The sequence below is a fragment of the Aotus nancymaae genome, unplaced genomic scaffold (genome assembly GCF_030222135.1).
Source record: "Aotus nancymaae isolate 86718 unplaced genomic scaffold, 86718_ANA_hifiasm-v0.15.2.pri h1tg000016l, whole genome shotgun sequence".
Classification (NCBI taxonomy): Eukaryota; Metazoa; Chordata; class Mammalia; order Primates; family Aotidae; genus Aotus; species Aotus nancymaae.
Genome location: NW_026988428.1, coordinates 25,674,922 through 25,692,489, shown reverse-complemented (window position 1 = coordinate 25,692,489; position 17,568 = coordinate 25,674,922). Strand labels below are relative to the sequence as shown.

General features: G+C 35.1%; 1 protein-coding gene across 1 annotated transcript in view; it reads left to right on the top strand.

Moving 5' to 3' along the window:
- Positions 1 to 3,262: 3,262 nt before the first annotated feature.
- Positions 3,263 to 17,568, top strand: part of GLIPR1L2 (GLIPR1 like 2) — a 46,370-nt gene continuing 32,064 nt past the window's right edge. Inside the window, exon 1 of the mRNA XM_012441469.3 lies at positions 3,263 to 3,496. Within this exon, the coding sequence (XP_012296892.2) occupies positions 3,263 to 3,496 (234 nt within the window). The remainder of the gene's footprint in view (positions 3,497 to 17,568) is intronic.

The window sequence follows — 17,568 nt, the reverse complement described above, 5'->3', positions numbered from 1 at the left end:
TGAGAAACATGAAGCTTTCTCACTAAGATCAAGAAGACAAAGATGTCCCCTCTCATCACTGTTTTTAAACTTCATACTGGAAGTGCTTGCTAATGTAATAAGACAAGAAAATAAAAGGTTTATAGATTGAGAAGAAAGAAATAAAACTGTCTTTGTTTGCCGATGACATAATTATTTATGTGCAAAATCCAAAGAATCAACAAACTCCTGAAACTAATCAGTGATTTTAGCAAAGTTGTAGAATACAAGGTTAATTATAGAAAAGTCAATTACTTTACTTTCCTATATACTAGCCATGAACAAGTAGAATTTAAAATTGAAAATATAATAGTGTTTAGCACACACAAATATTTAGTCATAAATCTAACAAAATATTTACAAGATCTATATGAGAAAAACCACAAAAGTATGGTAAATCAAATAACTAAATAAATGAAGAAATATTCCTTGTTCATAAATAGAAATACTAAATATTGTTAGAATATCAGTAATTCCCAATTTGATCTATAGATTTAATGTAATCACAATCAAAATTTTAGCAAGTTAATTTGTGGATATTGACAAAATGATTCTAAAGTTTATATGAAGAGGCAGAAAAGCCCAGAATAGCCAATACAACATTGAATGAGAAGAACAAGGTTGTAGGACTAACACTACCTGACATTAAGTCTTACTATAAGGGTACACGTAGGAGTCTATTTTGTGCTGCTATCACAGAATACCTGATATTTAGTAATTTAGAAAAAACAAAGATTAATTTCTTACAATTCTGAAGGCTGGGAAGTCTAAGGTTGAGGAGTTTACATCTGGCAGGACTTGCTCACTGTGTCATCTGATGGCAGAAGTTCCAGAGCAAGAGAGTGCATGCACATGTGCAAAACAAGGGAGCTGAACTCATTCTTTCATCAGGAACCCACTTCCTCAATATCTTACAATCCTGTGATAATGGCTTTAATGGATTTGTGAGGACAGAGCTTTCATGACCTAATCACCTCTTAAGGATCCTGCCTCTTAATGCCATTGTATTGGTGATTAATTTTCCAACACATAAGTTTAGGGAGATACATTCAAACAATAGCAAAAATATAGTAATTAAAACAGTATAGCATTGGTGAAAGTAGAAATAAATAAATCCATGGAACAGAATAGAGAGCTCAGAAATAGAACAGCATAAAGTCAACTGATCTTTGACAAAGGAACAAAGGCAATATAATGGAGCAAATACAGTCTTTTCAACAAATGGTTCTGGAACAACTGAATGTCCATATACAAGAAAAAAATCAATCTAAGCACAAATTTTACACTCCTCACAAAAAATTAATCAAAATGGATCAGAGACTTAAATGTAAACGCAAAAGCATAAACTCCTAGAAGATTATATAGGAGAAAATCTAGATGATCTTGAATTTGGCAATAACCTTTTTGATATAATGCAAAAGGTATGATTTATGAAAGAACAAACTGATAGGCCAGGTGTCATTAAAACTAAAAATTTCTACTCAGCAGAAGACATTCTCAAGAGAATGAAAAGACAAGCCACAGCCTGGGAGAAAAATACCTACAGAAGACATATGCAATAAAAACTATTACCCAAAATATGCAAAGACTCTTTAAACTCAACAATCAAAAAACAAACAGCTTAATTTAAAAATGGGTCAAAGACCTTAATGGACACCTCACCAAAGAAGATATACAGTACTCAAATAAGCATATGAATAGGTGCATCATATGTCATCAGGAAAATGTACATTAAGATATCAATGAAATACCACTACACACCTATTAGAATGGCCAAAATCCAGAACACTGGCAACACCAAATGCTGGCAAGGATGTGGAGGAACACAAGCTCTCATGCATTTCTGGTGGGAATGCAAAATGGCATAGCCGCTTTGAAATACAGTTTATTGGTTGCTTAAAAAACTCAACATTAGTCTTACTGTCATAGTCCGTTTAGTGTTGCTCATAAGAAAATACCTGAAACTGGGTAGGTTATAAAGAAAAGAAATTATATATATACTATGTACTCTGGTTGGGAATAATGTATAAATGTAGGTTCATCAATTGTAAATGTACCATTCTGGTGTGGGATGTTGATAACGAGGGAGGTGATCTATGTGTCGGGGCAGGAGGTACATGAGAAATCTCTGTATCTTCCTCTGTGTTTTGGTGTGAACCTAAAACTGCTATAAAAAAACTAGAGTTTATTTTTAGAAAAGGAAATTGGTTTAAAAAAAAAAAAGTAGCTCTGCCACTCACTGGCTGGTTGGCTTCAGATAATTTGATTTCTCTTTTTCTCCAATTTTCCATCTGTTAAACAGATAATGATAACAATTTCTTAAGATTTTTATGATTTGAGTGAGTTGATATTCTCCAAGCATTTTAAATAGTGCCTGACACATTAAATATTTGTGAAATAAATTAAAAATAGTATTTACCACTCTATTGTAACTGGTGATTCATCTATATCATCTTTAACTAAAAGCTTCCTGTGGATAGTCTAACTTGTTCAGCATTTGAAGATCTAGCTGGGCTGTGACACACAGGAGGTACTAAGGGAATATTTATTGAATGAGATGTCTAGCAGTGGAATGGGCTGCCCAGGAGATGGTGACTTCCCTGTTGATGTAATTATTTAAGAAAAGAATGTGAGGATCACCTGTCAGTGATGTTTCAGCGAGTATGTCTAACGCATGAGGCTACCAATGGTGGCTAAAATTTCTTCCAAATCTAAGATTGAATTATTCTATTTATACTTTTTCTTTAGCATTTTTCATAGTCTAACAACAGTACCTCCATAATAAAGGAATTGCATCTTTCAGCACGTGCCACTTTCACCCTTAAATAGGTTCTAGCCTCTCCTTAAGCACATTATATGCTTTTCCCTTTGTTTAGAATGCATCTTATACCTGTCTGTTTCACTTTCTGTATACATTTTCCAGAAAGGCTTCCCTGGTCCTCCATAAGAGGACTCATCATTCCTCACACAATGCAATAGTATTTTGGCTTTCTGTTATCACATGTTATAAATGCTGCCCGATTGCTAACTCACCAAATTGTAAGCTGCTTGAAAGCTGGATCTGAGTCCTGTCTACAGTTGTTTCCCCTTCTGCCTCCTCCCTCTTTCCTCCTTTTATTCCCCTCCTCCCTCCTCCCTTTCTCCTTCCGGGAGGCGGGGCACGTCTTGCCTGCGTGCCCCGTTGATTGGCAGGTCACCAGAACAGCCAGCGGTTGCGCACTGGCTTGTCCGCGGCCGGTGGACCATGGAGGCCCGAAGGTCTTTCGCCGGTTTGTGGAGCGCCCAATCCCTCCCCGTGGCAGTAGGGGCCGTTTTGAAGCTGCGGCTCTGTGAGCTGTGGCTACTGCTACTGGGTTCTGGTTTGAACGCGAGTTTTTTGCCCCACGAAGAGGACGTAGACTTTATCAATGAGTACGTGAACCTCCACAATGAGCTGCGGGGCGACGTCATACCCCGAGGGTCTAACTTGCGTTTCATGGTGAGGCCAATAGGCGGTTTCTCGAACCTCCCACGACCACGACCATTGCCACAACCACCCCCTCGGCCTCGAGAAGTCGAGGCGACTGCTCTGAGGCCGAAGGATCGCGGAGAACGGCACTTTCAGTTTGGATTTTAAAGTACACGTGAAGTTTATACAGAGAAAAACCGCAGACTCTCTAACACATACTTATTATCATGATATTGCGCCGGGTCGGGACTAGGGCGATGGAGGCGCTGGCCTGAAGTGTAGACTTTAAGGGGACGCCAATTAAAAATGATATTTTAATGCAACAGGTTTTTAAAAGTTAAAAATCAGTGCAAAAATATCAGTATCAATGATAAAGGAGTTGTTTAAAAAATCCTTCGGTCTGGATTAGGGAAAAACAAGTGCAACACTCTGAGGGTGGTGCAAATCAAGATGAGATCCTGTTTGTATTTGAAATCTTTAGTTTTTTCCATCACAAATGTCACATTAGCTTTGCCTTTTAAAAATATTTTTTAATTTGATTATTGTTTTTGTTTTTTGGTACCCACTCCAAATTTGGCTCCTAAGGCAGTGTCTCAGTTCCCTCACCCTAGTCTTGACCCTGATTTTGCCTTCCCTTACACTGCTGTTCTTGCTTTCCCCCTCTTTTCCATCCTGTAGTCATTTAACAGCTCATCAACTTTTCCCTGGTTGCTATGGAGTTTTCATGACTGTCATTAATAATGACTGCAAAATCCAACAAGTAAATAACTGTCCTCAGGGAATTAGAAGCTTCAAATTTATCTCATAAATTATATTGCAAGAACTACTTCCCTCGACATGTCTTTTCTTCCTTCAGCATTACTTCTTAGCACAAATTTCAGAAATGGGATAAATACATTAAGGGTATGTATTTATGTAATGCATTAAATTTCATTACAACATACATAATAACGTTTACCATTTTAACCATTTTTAAGTGTATAGTCCAGTAGCAGCAAGTACATTTTCATTGTTGTGCACCCACTACCACCACCCATCTCCAAAATATTTTCATCTTCCTGAACTGAGATTCCATATCCATCAATCTTTACTCTCCATTTTCCCCTCCCCCCAGGCCTCTATCACCATTCTACTTTCTATCCCTATTAATTTGAATTCTTAGTACCAAATGTAAGTGGAATCGTACAGTATTTGTCTTTGTTACCAGGTCATTTCATTTGATATAATGTCTTGAAGTTCACCCATGTTGTAGCCACATGTGTCAGAATTTCCTTTCCTTTTACAGCTGAATAATATTTTCCTGTATGTATATACAGCATTTTGTTTATCCATTCATCTGTTAATGGATACTTAACATTGCTTCCATTATTTGGCTGTTGTGAATAATACTGCTATAGACATGGGTATACATTTATCTGTTCCCGTTCCTGCTTTTGCTGTTTCTGAGTATATACCCAGAACTGGAATTGCTGTATCATATGATAATTCTGTTTAATTTTTCAAAGAACACCCATTCTGTTTTCCATAGTGGCTGTACCATTTTACATTCCCACCAGGAATGTGCAAGGGTTCAGTTTCTCCACATCCTTGACAACACTTGTTATTTTCTGTTTTATTTTCCTTATTCCTCTTTTTGTCTTAAGGATAACCATCTAGTAGGTATAAAGTGATACTTCACTGTATTTTTTATCTGCATTTCCCTAATGATTACTGATATTGAACATCTTTTTATTTGCTTGTTGACCAAGTATTTCTCTTCTTTGAAGAAATATATATTCAAGTCCTTTGCATACTTTTTGGCCAACTTGTTAGGTTTTTTGTTGTTGAGTTATAGGAATTTTTACAGATTCTGGATATTAATCTTTTTCAGATATATCATTTGAAAATATTTTCTCCCATTTTGTAAGTTGCCTTTTCATTCTATTTATCAGTAGTATCCTTTGATGAACAAAAGTTTTTAACTTCGATGAAAAATTTATCAATTTAACTTTGATGAACTCTAATTTATCAATTTTTGTTGTTTATTGTCTGTTTTTTTGTATCATCCAAAAAATCATTGCCAAATTCAATATCATGAAGCTTTTCCCCTGTGTTTTCTAAAGGTTTTATCGTTTTAGGTCTTTGAGTTAGGTTTTGTATATTGTGTAAGAGAAGAGTCCAGCTTTATTCCTTTGCATGTGGATATCCAGTTTTCCTAACTTTATTTGCTGGAAAGATTGTTATTCTTCCCCATTAAATGGTCTTGCCACCCTTGTTAAAAATCCTTTGACCATTTATGCTGGCCTTTATTTTGGGACGCTATATTCCATTCCATTAGTCTAATATGTCTGTATGCTATTAATGGTTCCACACCAATTACTGTAGAATACCGATAAGTTTTGAAATCAAGAAGTGTGCGTTCTCCAAGTTTTTTCATCTTCTTCAAGATTATTTTGGCCATTCAGAGTCCTTTCAGATTTCTTATGAATTTTATGATGTATTTTTGCAAAAACAATACATTATTGGGATTATTATTATTTTGGGATTATTGTATTTGTATTGGGATTATTATGGGGATTTTGAAGGGGTTTTGTTGATTTGTAACATTTTGGGTAGAATGGGCATCTTAACAATATAAAGCCTTTCAATACATTAACACAAGATGTCTTTTCACTTTCTAGTATCCACCTTAATTTCTTTCAGTAATGTTTTGTAGTTTTCAGTATACATGTTTTTCTCTGTTTGGCTAAGTTTATTCCTAAATGTTTTATTCTTTTTGATGCCATTGTGATGGAATGGTTTACCTGACTCTCTTTCAGTTTATTGTTAACATATTGAAAAGCAACTAATTTTTATGTATTGATTTTGTAACCTGCTACTTTTCTGAATTTATTTATTGGTTCTAATGGTTTCTTGTGTGGAATCTTTAGGGTTGTCTACATATAAGATGACTGTGTGGCTATTTTTCTTCATTTTGTTAATGTGTTATATCACATTGATTAATTTTTATATGTTGAACCATCCTTGCATCCCAGGAGTAAATTCCACTGGGTTATCATGTATAATTCTTTTAATATGCTGTTAAATTCAACTTCTTGTGTTTTGTTGAAGATTTTTATATTAATATTCATAATGTATATTGGCCTATAGTTTTCTTATAGTATCTTTTTCTGGCTTTGGTATCAGGGTGATGCTGGCTTCATAGAATGAGTTAATACATCTTTCCCCCTCTTCATTTTCGTTGAAGACTTTGAGAATTGATGTTAATTTTTCTTTAAATATATGATAGAATTCACCAATGCCTCCATCTGGTTCTGGGCTTTTCTTTGTTAGGAGATTTTTATTACAGATTCAGTCTTCTTACTAGTTATAGGTCTGTTCAGATTTTCTGTTTCTTCATTACTACCTTTTGGTAGGTTATATGTTTCCAGGAATAAATCTTCTGTCTTACTCAGAAATGTTTATCATTGCTAAATATTTATCATTTTTGTTGATCTTTTTGAAGAACCAGTTCATAGTTCTGTTGATTTTCTCTGTTGCTTTTCTGTTCTCTAATTTATTTATCTCTGCTTCAGTCTTCATTTTTTCCTTCCTCTGGTAACTTTGGGTTTAATTTGATTTTCCTTTTCTACCTACTTATGGTGTACAGTTAGGTTTTTGATTTGGAGTCTTTCATTTTTTAAAACATAAGCTCTTTTGATTTGGAGTCATTTTTTAAAACATAAGCTCTTATAGTCATACATTTTCCTCTTAGCACTGTTTTGTTTTTTGCTACATTCTATAATTTTCAATAGTTGTGTTTTCATTTTCACTTGTCCCAAGATATTTTCTAATATCTTTTGTAATTTCTTCTTTGATTCATTGCTTAAGAGTGTGTTGCTTAGCATTATTATTTCATTATTTTTATTATTATTATTTTGAGACAGGATCTCACTCTTTTGCCCAGGTTGGAATACAATGGTGTGATTTCAGCTCACTGCAGCCCTTGCTCTTGGGGCTCAAGTGATCCTCCCACCTCAGCCTCCTGAGGGACTACAGGTGCTCACCACCATGCCCAGCTGATTTTTGCATTTTTTGTAGAGACAGGGTTTTGCCATGTTGCCCAGGCTAGTCCTGAACTCCTGGACTCAAGTGATCCACTTGCCTCAGCCTCCCAAAATGCTGGAATTACAGACATGAGCCACTGCTTCTGGCCCATTATAATTATTTATGCTTATTTAGGTTTGTCAGTACTAGCACCCATTTCTTTACTAATCATTACTTTTTGTATTGAACTACCACTTTCTGGATTCAGTTTCCTTGTGCCTAAAATATGTCCTTCAATAGCTCGTTCAGCAAGAGTGTGTGAATAGTAAACATTATTTCTATATGTAAAATTATCTTTACTTCACACTCTTGAATGATACTGTTCTCTCTCTCAGCACTATCTTGTGTCTCCTACTGTTGCTTTTGAAGTTTCTTTTGTTAGTTGAACTCAGAGGTTCCCACAGTATGGTTCCTACACCAGCAACAACAGAATCGCCTGTGAACTTGTTAGAAATTAAAGTTCTCAGGTCCTACCCCAGATTTACTGAATCAGAAACCCTGGTTTTGAAGCCCAGTAGTCTGTATTTTAACAAGTCCTCCAGATGATTTTGAAGTGTACTAAAGTCTGAGATCCACTAGTCTTTTGGTTGTTCTTTTAAAGATGATTTATCTTTTCTCTTCAGCTACTTTAAATATTTTCTCTTTGCTGTTCTGTAGTTTTACTATGCTGGTACTACGTATGCACTTATTTTTATTTATTTTATTTATTTTGTTCAGGACTTCTTGAATCTCTGTATTCATGTCCATTGTTAAGACAAAAGTTCTTCAGCATTATTTCATAGAAATAATGCCTCTTCCCAATGCTCTCTAGTCTCTCCGTCTTGAACTCCTGTTAGATATATGTTTGACTTTTCCATTCCTTTTTCCACAGCTCTTCATTTTCTCCCTATTGTCCATCTCTTTTCTCTCTGTTTTCCTTCTGAGTCATTGCTTCAGAACTGCCATTCAGTCGTTAGTTTTCAGATTTTTATGACATATTTAACTGGCCAATTGATTTTTTTGAATTTCTAAACTTTTTTTAAAATTTTGCTTATATTCCCTCAGTGTCCTGTTTTTTCTTATGATTTCTATTTTTACACTCATTTAATCATTTTAAACATAATTATTTTATATTTTCATAAAATACTTTTAGTGTTTTATTATTTTAGTTTCTTTGGGTGCTAAGTCTCTTCTTTTAGCTACCGATCCTCTGTCATGTTTATAATTTTCTATCCTATGCTCATTTTCAGCAGCGATTGTCTGTGTGTCTATGTGTATGAAAGAGTCCCGTGTTGTCCAAATAGTTGCAAAATAAATACAGCTACAGAGTAGTTTTTATTAGCTTTTTCCTTACTTCCCTGTTACAGTTTCATATTTATAATTGTTTTTTATATTTATAATTTGTTAAGTTTTTATATTTATAATTTGTTTGGGTATTCTCAGCATATATAGACAATGTAAGCATAGTCTCCACCTGTATGTATAGTATGGATCTAGGACTGATTTCTCACATGACATGACTTTTTTGCATCTGACTTTATGTCATTTCCTCAGACTAGTGGGAAGGATTTGCTAGTCTGCTTCATTTACGAAGAAACCAGCTTCCTAATTTTTCTACAAATATTTCAGTCCCAGAACTTGACTTAGGTGGCTCTATGACTACATCTTCTCTTCCTATATTAGTGGCATTTGTATCTGATCCGATGTTTCCTCTCCTCAAATTAGGCCCATGAGTTTACCACTTTAACTTTTAACTTTTCTCTTCATTTCTGGCACCTGAGTATTACCTTTCTTTCCTTTGAGCTCAGCTGTGGATTAAAAAAAAAAAAGTCTGGGCTCGGTGGCTCACACCTGTAATCCCAGCACTTTGGGAGGCCGACGCAGGTGGATCACTTGAGGTCAGGAGTTCTGACTAGCCTGGCCAACATGGGAAACACCATCTCTACTAAAAATACAAAAATTAGCCAAGTGTGGTGGCGGGCGCCTGTAATCCCAGCTACTCAGGAGGGTGAGGCAGGAGAATCAGTTGAACCTGGGAGGCGGAGGTTGCAGTGAGCTGAAATTGCACCAGTGCACACCAGCCTGGGCTATAGAGTGAGACTCCATCTCAAAAAAATAAAAAAAACTTATAAAGATTGAACTACATGAAGTTGCTCTTCAACCATTTTTGACCAAGAAAACTCAAGCAGTTTCATAGGATTTAAATTAAACATTTTATTCACTATTTTAATGGATTTGCAATATTAGAAGATTGTGTCTTAGCTTAGTCCTCTTTGTTGCTTGAAGTGTCTTATATTATGAGATGCTAGGAGCACAGAATCCCTCCCTTTTTTTTCTGGGCTGTTTTGGGGTTGAGTGATGCTTAATTCTAACCTGACATGATAGTACTAGGAGAAGGCTCAAGACTTAGTCTTGGACGCCCCTCATGTACCAGAAAATGGCCTGTGGTTTTATATCTAACGTCAATTTTTAACTTAGTATTATAAATATTCCTCCTTTTTTAAAGAAAGAGAAAACAGTACAATGTTAACATTTTTTAATAGCTACTTCAGTCATTTTCCCTTTCTCCATCCCCAGAGACAATGACTTTTATGAGTTTGATATGAATCATTCTAATACATTTTTTAAGATTTTGAATATATATGTGGTTATAAAGACCAAAAACATAATGTTTGAAGGTTTTTGTCTTATATTTCCATAAGTGGCATTATGTAGAATTTATCATGTTACTTGGTTTTTCATTCAAAACTATACATTTGAGATTGATTTGTTGATATAAATCTAGTTAATTCAGTTTTATCTGCTGTGGTATTTTATCCCTTAAATGTACTACATCTTTTACCTATTCCTTTACTGATGGACATTTAGGATGTTTTAAAAAATAAATAAGCATAGCCAGGATATTTTTTAAAATGAGGGTTATTGACCATATTAGATTTTATAGCATATTATAAAGCCTCAATAAGTAAAATAATATAGTATTAGTATGTTAAAAGATATAACATTGGAAATATATAGAGTTCAGCAATAATTCAAATATATAAGGGAGTTTAGTATATGATAAAGTTAGCATCTCAAATCTGTGAGCTATAGACTTTTTAATAAATTGTTGTTGTTAGATCAGAGTAATCATTTGAAAAAGGTAATGTTGCTTCATCCATACATCAATGTAAACTCCAGCTAAGTCAACAATTCCCAATAGACTAGACAACAAAAGTATTGATGGTCTTTGGAGTTTTATTAGCCTGACAGGTAAGATATGATCTCTGATTTTTACTTCTCTTATTATAAGTGAAGCTATGCATCCTTTCATATGAATAAGGATATGTTAGTATCCTTTAATGATTATTTTTCTACCTTATTTTTTGCTTTTTTTCTCCCATTATTTATTTGGGAAATGAGCCCTTCATCTGTGATATGAGTTGTAATTATTTTCCCAGTTTGTCATTTTTTAAATCTGCTTATGTATTTTTTATTATTCAGATTTTTAAAATATTTTTGTGTAGCTAATTAGTTTTTAAAAATTGATTCTGGATTTTGTATCAAAGTCAAAGACCATCCCTACTCCATATACTGCTGGTGTGAAAGCAAAATGATACAATCCTTGTAGAGAAGAATCTGACAATACCTACTACATTACAAATAGATTTACTCTTTGGCTCTCTGATACCATTTCTGGTATCTATCCTAAGGACATACCATACAAGAAGGTAATAGTATCCCTATAAGTTTATTCATTGTAGCATCATTTAAGAATAACAAATTATTGGAAAAATACTCTAATGTCCAGCACTGAGGGTTAACTTTTTAAAGTAAGTGTGGTTCATCCACATAAAAGAGTACCATGCACCTGTGAGAAAAAGAAATGAGAAAGTTCTTTACACTAAAAAAACAATTATCTCGTGGATCTTGGAAAAGCAAGGTACATTATGTTATTATATAAGAAAATTTAAAAGAATGTATATTTAAATAAAAAATAATGGACAGATCCACAGGAATCAATTCATTACATATAGAAGCCCTAGGGGAAATAGGATAGAGGAGAGCAAGATAACATGACTTCTCAATGATTTTATGTAGTTTTATTTTTATAAAGTATTAGATATCTATTCAAAAAATAAATTATTTTTAAAATAAAATGTTCTTTAATGCATGTTGATAATTTCACTGGAAATTATAAGTGATAAAGCATTCATGAAACAAAAAAATACATACAGCAAAAAAAATGTAATGGCAACAATTTAAAACAGTATCCTCAGTAAAATACAATATTTAGTGTATTTGGGCTAGCATTCCTGCAGTCTGATCTTTGTGTACGATGGGATGAAATAGGCAAACAAAACATCAAAATGGAAGTGAGCATAATTTTACATATGTGTATACATATATGTATATATATATATTTGTATTTTTGGTATTTAATAATCATATGTAATTTTAAACATGATAATTGAAGTTAAAGATAATCATGATAATCATAATGATTTGATGTTGGTGGCTAGCAGATGGGAAAAGTTAGTTGAACTTCCAGATTTACAAAAGGGAAGTAAGCAATGAAAAGAAACTATCAAGCCTGCAATATAAGGAGGGAAAAATGGGAAATTACTTAAAAAATTGTAAACATAAAATAATTTTAAAAACAAATATATCAGTTATGACAAATATAAGTAAATTTAATTTCCTTATCAATAACTACAGATTGACTAAAAAAAATTCATCTGTCTCTTATTTCAAAAATATATACCTGAAACAGATTGAAATGATTGAAAATTAAAAGATGAATAAAAATATATTATGAAACTTCCAATTAAAAAAGAGAAATAATATTATAAAATAGTATAGAAATGAAGACTAAAGATACAAAGAAATACTATGTATTGGGGCAAAAAGATATAATCCATGAAGATAAAATAAAGGCCTTTGTACTGGCCAAAATAGAAAATATATCAAGTAAAATTTCCTAAAAATACAAAGAAATATTTTTTAAAACAAGATTATTGTGGGATGTTTTCTACACTTCTTTTAAAATTTTATAAAATAGATTTGAAAAATAAATTATATATAACAATGAATAAAATTGGACAAAATTAATAATTGTATACTCTGTCAATAAGGGATTCTAATATCCATGAAGCTTTTACAGAAAAAAGTCCTTGTTTCCTGCTCATAAAGAAAAGCTTAAGTAGAGATTTTACAGGCTAAATTTCTGATTAAAATTTAATAAAACTAGAAGGTAAGAGCAAAAAATGTTGGTTGATAGAATCTTAACTACTTAGGAGTTAAGCAACATTCTTCAAATTATCTTCGGATCAAGAACAAAGAACAAAATGTCCCCAATATATGGGCACAACATCAAAACACATGACATAAATAAAGGAAAAGAAAATTAATTGTGAATGTCACTTTACATAAACTGACAGTAAGTGAACTAAAAAATTCAAAGAAAAGAAACAGAATGAGAGAATAGCTGTATAAGTAAAATTAATGAAAATAATTTTTTTAAATAAAAGTGTTCTTATTTGCAAGAACTGGAAAAAAATAGACATGTTCCTGATAAAAAGAGAAAACAAATTATTTTAGGAGAAAAAGAATTGTAACCACAGATGCAGATGAGATTACAAGAACTGTAAGATAACATTATGTCCAAACATCTTAATAAAATTAGGTATCTAGATGAAATAAGTGTTTTTCTAGCAAAATATACGTTACAAAATAAATCCAGAAAGAGAAAATCCTAACAGGGCAATGCTTTAGAAGATAGCAGCAAGATGTTGAACGTCTATTCTTTAAGTAGGCCTCAAACCTAGGTAACAATGAAGTTAATTCTGAATAATCTTCAAAGAACAGTTATTTCCAATGATATTAAAATGTTTCTGGGTGTTTAAAAAATAGAAGATTCAATTTATTTTAGAAATCTAGAATAACTTAAATCTCCAAATGTGATAACAAGGAGAAAAAGGGAAAACATGTTGACCTATTTTATTTATGAATATATATTGGATAGTAAGTAGAATATTCTCTAGTCTCTTAACGTTTTTCCTTTACTCCCCCTCAGTCACATTGTGTACAACTCATTAAATTTGTTCAGTTTCCAAAATCAGTACTGTCCCTATATTGACAAAAACCCTGAGCCTTCTTCTTAAATAGACCTTGACCTTGGGCCCTGTCCTAAAGCATACATTGCCCAGTTTTATCGCAAATCACACATAGCCCAGTTTAGACAGCATCTGTCGCCCTTAATGTCTAATTACACTGGCCTGCCTTCAGCAAGAATCTTTGTAGGTCAGTTTAACAAGAATCCCCCTACCCTTAATGTCTTCTTTTAGTAATCCCCACTTGTCCTTGCCATATTTGGAGTTCAGCCCATTCTCTCTCTTCTAATATGATAGTCTTGCTGCCTACCGCAATAGTCCTAAAGTTCTCCACTGTGTTAACAAGTGTCATGAACAATTTTTCCTTTAACAGTTATGGTACTGCTGTGACTCGGATGGTATCAGATTCATCATTGGATTCCCCAGACCTCTTACCCAGGAACCCAAGTGCACACCATTGAAGCCTTTGTCTTCACTCCTGACTGATTGACCGGGTATCCATTGGTGAGTCTGACTTCTGAGCCAGTGCTCCAGATAACTGTCTGTTGAAGCACAGCGAGGATAGATTTTGATTTTTAAGCTTCTGTATACTTTCTGAAGCTGAATTAGAGTTCTAGGCTTCTTTGTCTGGAAGGTCCCTTCTAGGATGGAAATTTATTTCCTGTTCTTTCTTTCAAATGGGGATTCACTCCCCAATCCTGGAGTGGAAATCCTTCTTCTTGGCTCTTTGTTTTGTGGGGAGATTCACTTCCTGAGTCCTAGACCGAACATTTGTCTTGGCTTCTTATGAGAACTTCTTGTCTCCCTTTGATTCTGCTTCTCTCCTGGGAGCATTTCAGTTTACTAACCCCTACCGAGAACCAGCTCAGTCGGGAGACCCCCACCCAGGCGGCGCTGAAGGTATTGAGAGGTAGACACCCAGATAGAAAACAGAGTGGATCTATCCCAGGGACCAACAGCCTGAGAGCTGAGAGGCTGACAGTGTTCCAGGCTGAAGGCCCCAAGCAGAGTCTCATCTCTTTATTTGCTCTTAGACAGGTGATTCTTATTAATGCACAGGTGCTCTACATTTACTCATAACTCAAGAATATACCAAGTAGGCAGCTGTTACCTGCCTTCCACTAATTACAAACTAAAAGGTATTCTCCACAAAGGAGCCATGGGGGCAGGGTAAACAATGTTTCTCAACAAACCCTGGTCCTGTATTTTAGCCCCTAGTAACTCTGTGCTCCACCAACTCTGTCTGAGTCCTTTTTTGTTGGTGTGTGAATTTAACTAAGGATAATTTGGAACTTTGAGAAACTTCAGATCTCTGCAAACTGGCTCCTCTAAGACCCCTCCCTTCCCATCACCTCTGCTCCTCCTTCCTCCTTGTACCACCTTTGATCTTCCCTTCAATTCCCTTGATATGTCCACCTTCAAACCCCTGCCTCTTTCATCCTGTTCACACCAGCCTCTATATTCACTTGAACTTTAGATCCCCTGCCCCTGTTAGAGGCTTGGAAGTCCTATAAGCAACTACCTGAGACTAAAAAGAAAAGATAAGAAATTGGAAACCGACTAGACATTTGATCTACCCAGATAGGCTTTGGAAATATCTAAACAACTATACGATGTTCTCACAGTCTTTTACCTAAAATTAGTTCACAGTCTCCGTGAGACTACATATCAAGACAAAAGAAAGCCTCAAATGCTTCTCCACAAATACTGGTAAAAAGCATTAGCCCGGCAGCCGCGATGCTGCGCTCCTTCCGGACTGCGCGCGGGGACTGCACGGCTCCACTGTCTCTTGCAAGAACCGGCTCAAGAAATTTGCCTCGAAAACCAAAAAAAAAAAAAAAAGTTTTGCTCTGAAGGTCTTTCCTTGGTCTCGCACTTGACTTACAAACCATCCAAGTTGGAATTCCTCATAAGGAGCACCGCAAAGAAAACCAGGAAGACCATATGCGCCTGAGGGCCCTGAATGGCCTTCTCTGTAAGGCACTAACAGACCTGCTGTGTACCCCTGAAGTGAGTAAGGAGCTCTATGACCTTAATGTGGAACTCTCCAAGGTTTCTCTGACTCCAGGCTTCTCAGCCTGCCACCTGTACTGGAAGACAACACTCTCTGCTGAGCAGAACACACGCATGGAGGCTGTCCTGCAGAAAAGTGCCTCGCACATGAGATTGATCAGTTACTGGCAGTCGCAGACTTTGGACCTCCTGATCAAAGAGACGACTTTGTGCGAAATGATTTCAGGAACCCTGATGCCCCGCGACCCTGCGGCACCACAGAGCCTGCCACAAGCTCCAGTCTGTGTGGGATCGATCACGAGGCACTCAACAAGCAGAATATGGAATACAAAAGGAGGAAAGATAAAGGGCTTGGGGGGCCTGGTGTGGCAGGGGCAGGTGGCTGAGCTGACAATGCAGATGAAAAAGGAAGGAAGAAGGCCAAACCCAGCCTGGAGCAGGACAGCTCCCTCGAGAGTTACCTGTTGGGAGAGGAGGGCGAAGATGACCTGGATCTGGATGGCGCCCCGGAGTACGAACGCGACGCCCCGGACACAGAGGCGTTGGAGGCTGAGAGAAGAGCAAGATAACTTCAGGTTACGAGGCTCTTGTACTTGACCATGATGACTCCATGAGAAAACAGCAGAACGCCAGCTTTGCAGGTGCATCCACAGCACTGCTGGGCTGGGAACAGGACCAGTGCTTGCACCAGCGCTTGAGGGTTCCACGTGAGGGATTCGCATTGCAGCACCACCTGTGGAAGTCAGGCCCTGGAGCACCTGAACTGAAACGCTGCCAGGTGACTCAAAATGGAGACTGAGCCAGGCATGCCACACTTGGGAGGCTGGGGTGAAAGGATTATTGCACTGAGAAACTTGGGGGCAGCCTAGGAAACATAGCAAGACCCTGTCTCTGAAAAAAAAAAAAAAGGAGATTGATTCAAATTATAATAACACATTAAAAGTGTACAAATAGCTCTTAAAAAAACCAAACAAAGCATTAGCCCTCATATTGATCAGATCAACTTGTTACTTCTGTCAAAAACATAATTACAAGGATTTTATGTAAATCAGTGAGTTTTCTATTACTGTATTTCACCCAACTCATGGCTAAAATTTTAGAATAGACTTATAAGATCTCTATATATCTTTCCCTGTGTATGTGTATCTACATGTTATCTATATGTGATATTTTCTTACCTTAAGATAGTATTACCAATTTAATTTATAAAATCTCTTAAAGGAGTTCTATTAAAATTGCCTTAGAGCTAAACAAGGCTTATATAAATTAAATATTCCTAAAACTCTCAGAAAAATACAAACTAACATAAATTCTTTTCAAAGTCACTTGATTTGGGTAAATCTTTCCCAAATAAGACTAATTTAGTATTATTGCTTTAATAAAAAAAAAAAAAAAAAAGCTCTGTCTTCTGAGTTATCAGAATTAAGTATCATACAAGCATATATTTTTATTCTACTTGGCTTTACTAAGTCGAATAAACTTGTGATAGCTGCTAGATAGTTAAGATTATACAAATTATAAATTCAGCCTAAGACAACATGTACACATAAAAATACAGCAAAAATGAATTTCTTGATATCTATTACCTCATATATCAAGTGAAACAATAAAACAACAAATGTATATTTAACTTTTTTAGTCTTTTTGCTTTTGTTATTTTTTTAGACTTACCTAACATGCATGTGCCATAAGACTAGTTAACAAGGAAATAACCTAAGATGCTAGCTAGCTTTTTTAGTGCTGTAATATGTCTTACTAAAAATAATTTCCAAAATCTTTTTAGTAACTTATAGTCTTAAAGTTATATTAGATTAAATTAAGTAATAGATATTCATTGATAATTTCTAAGTAAGATAAACTGCTGAAACATTCATTTTTAAGCATAAGTTTAAGTTTACACACTTTTAGTTTCTTATACTATGAAGCAGCAAATACTTATAAAATCTTGTGAGA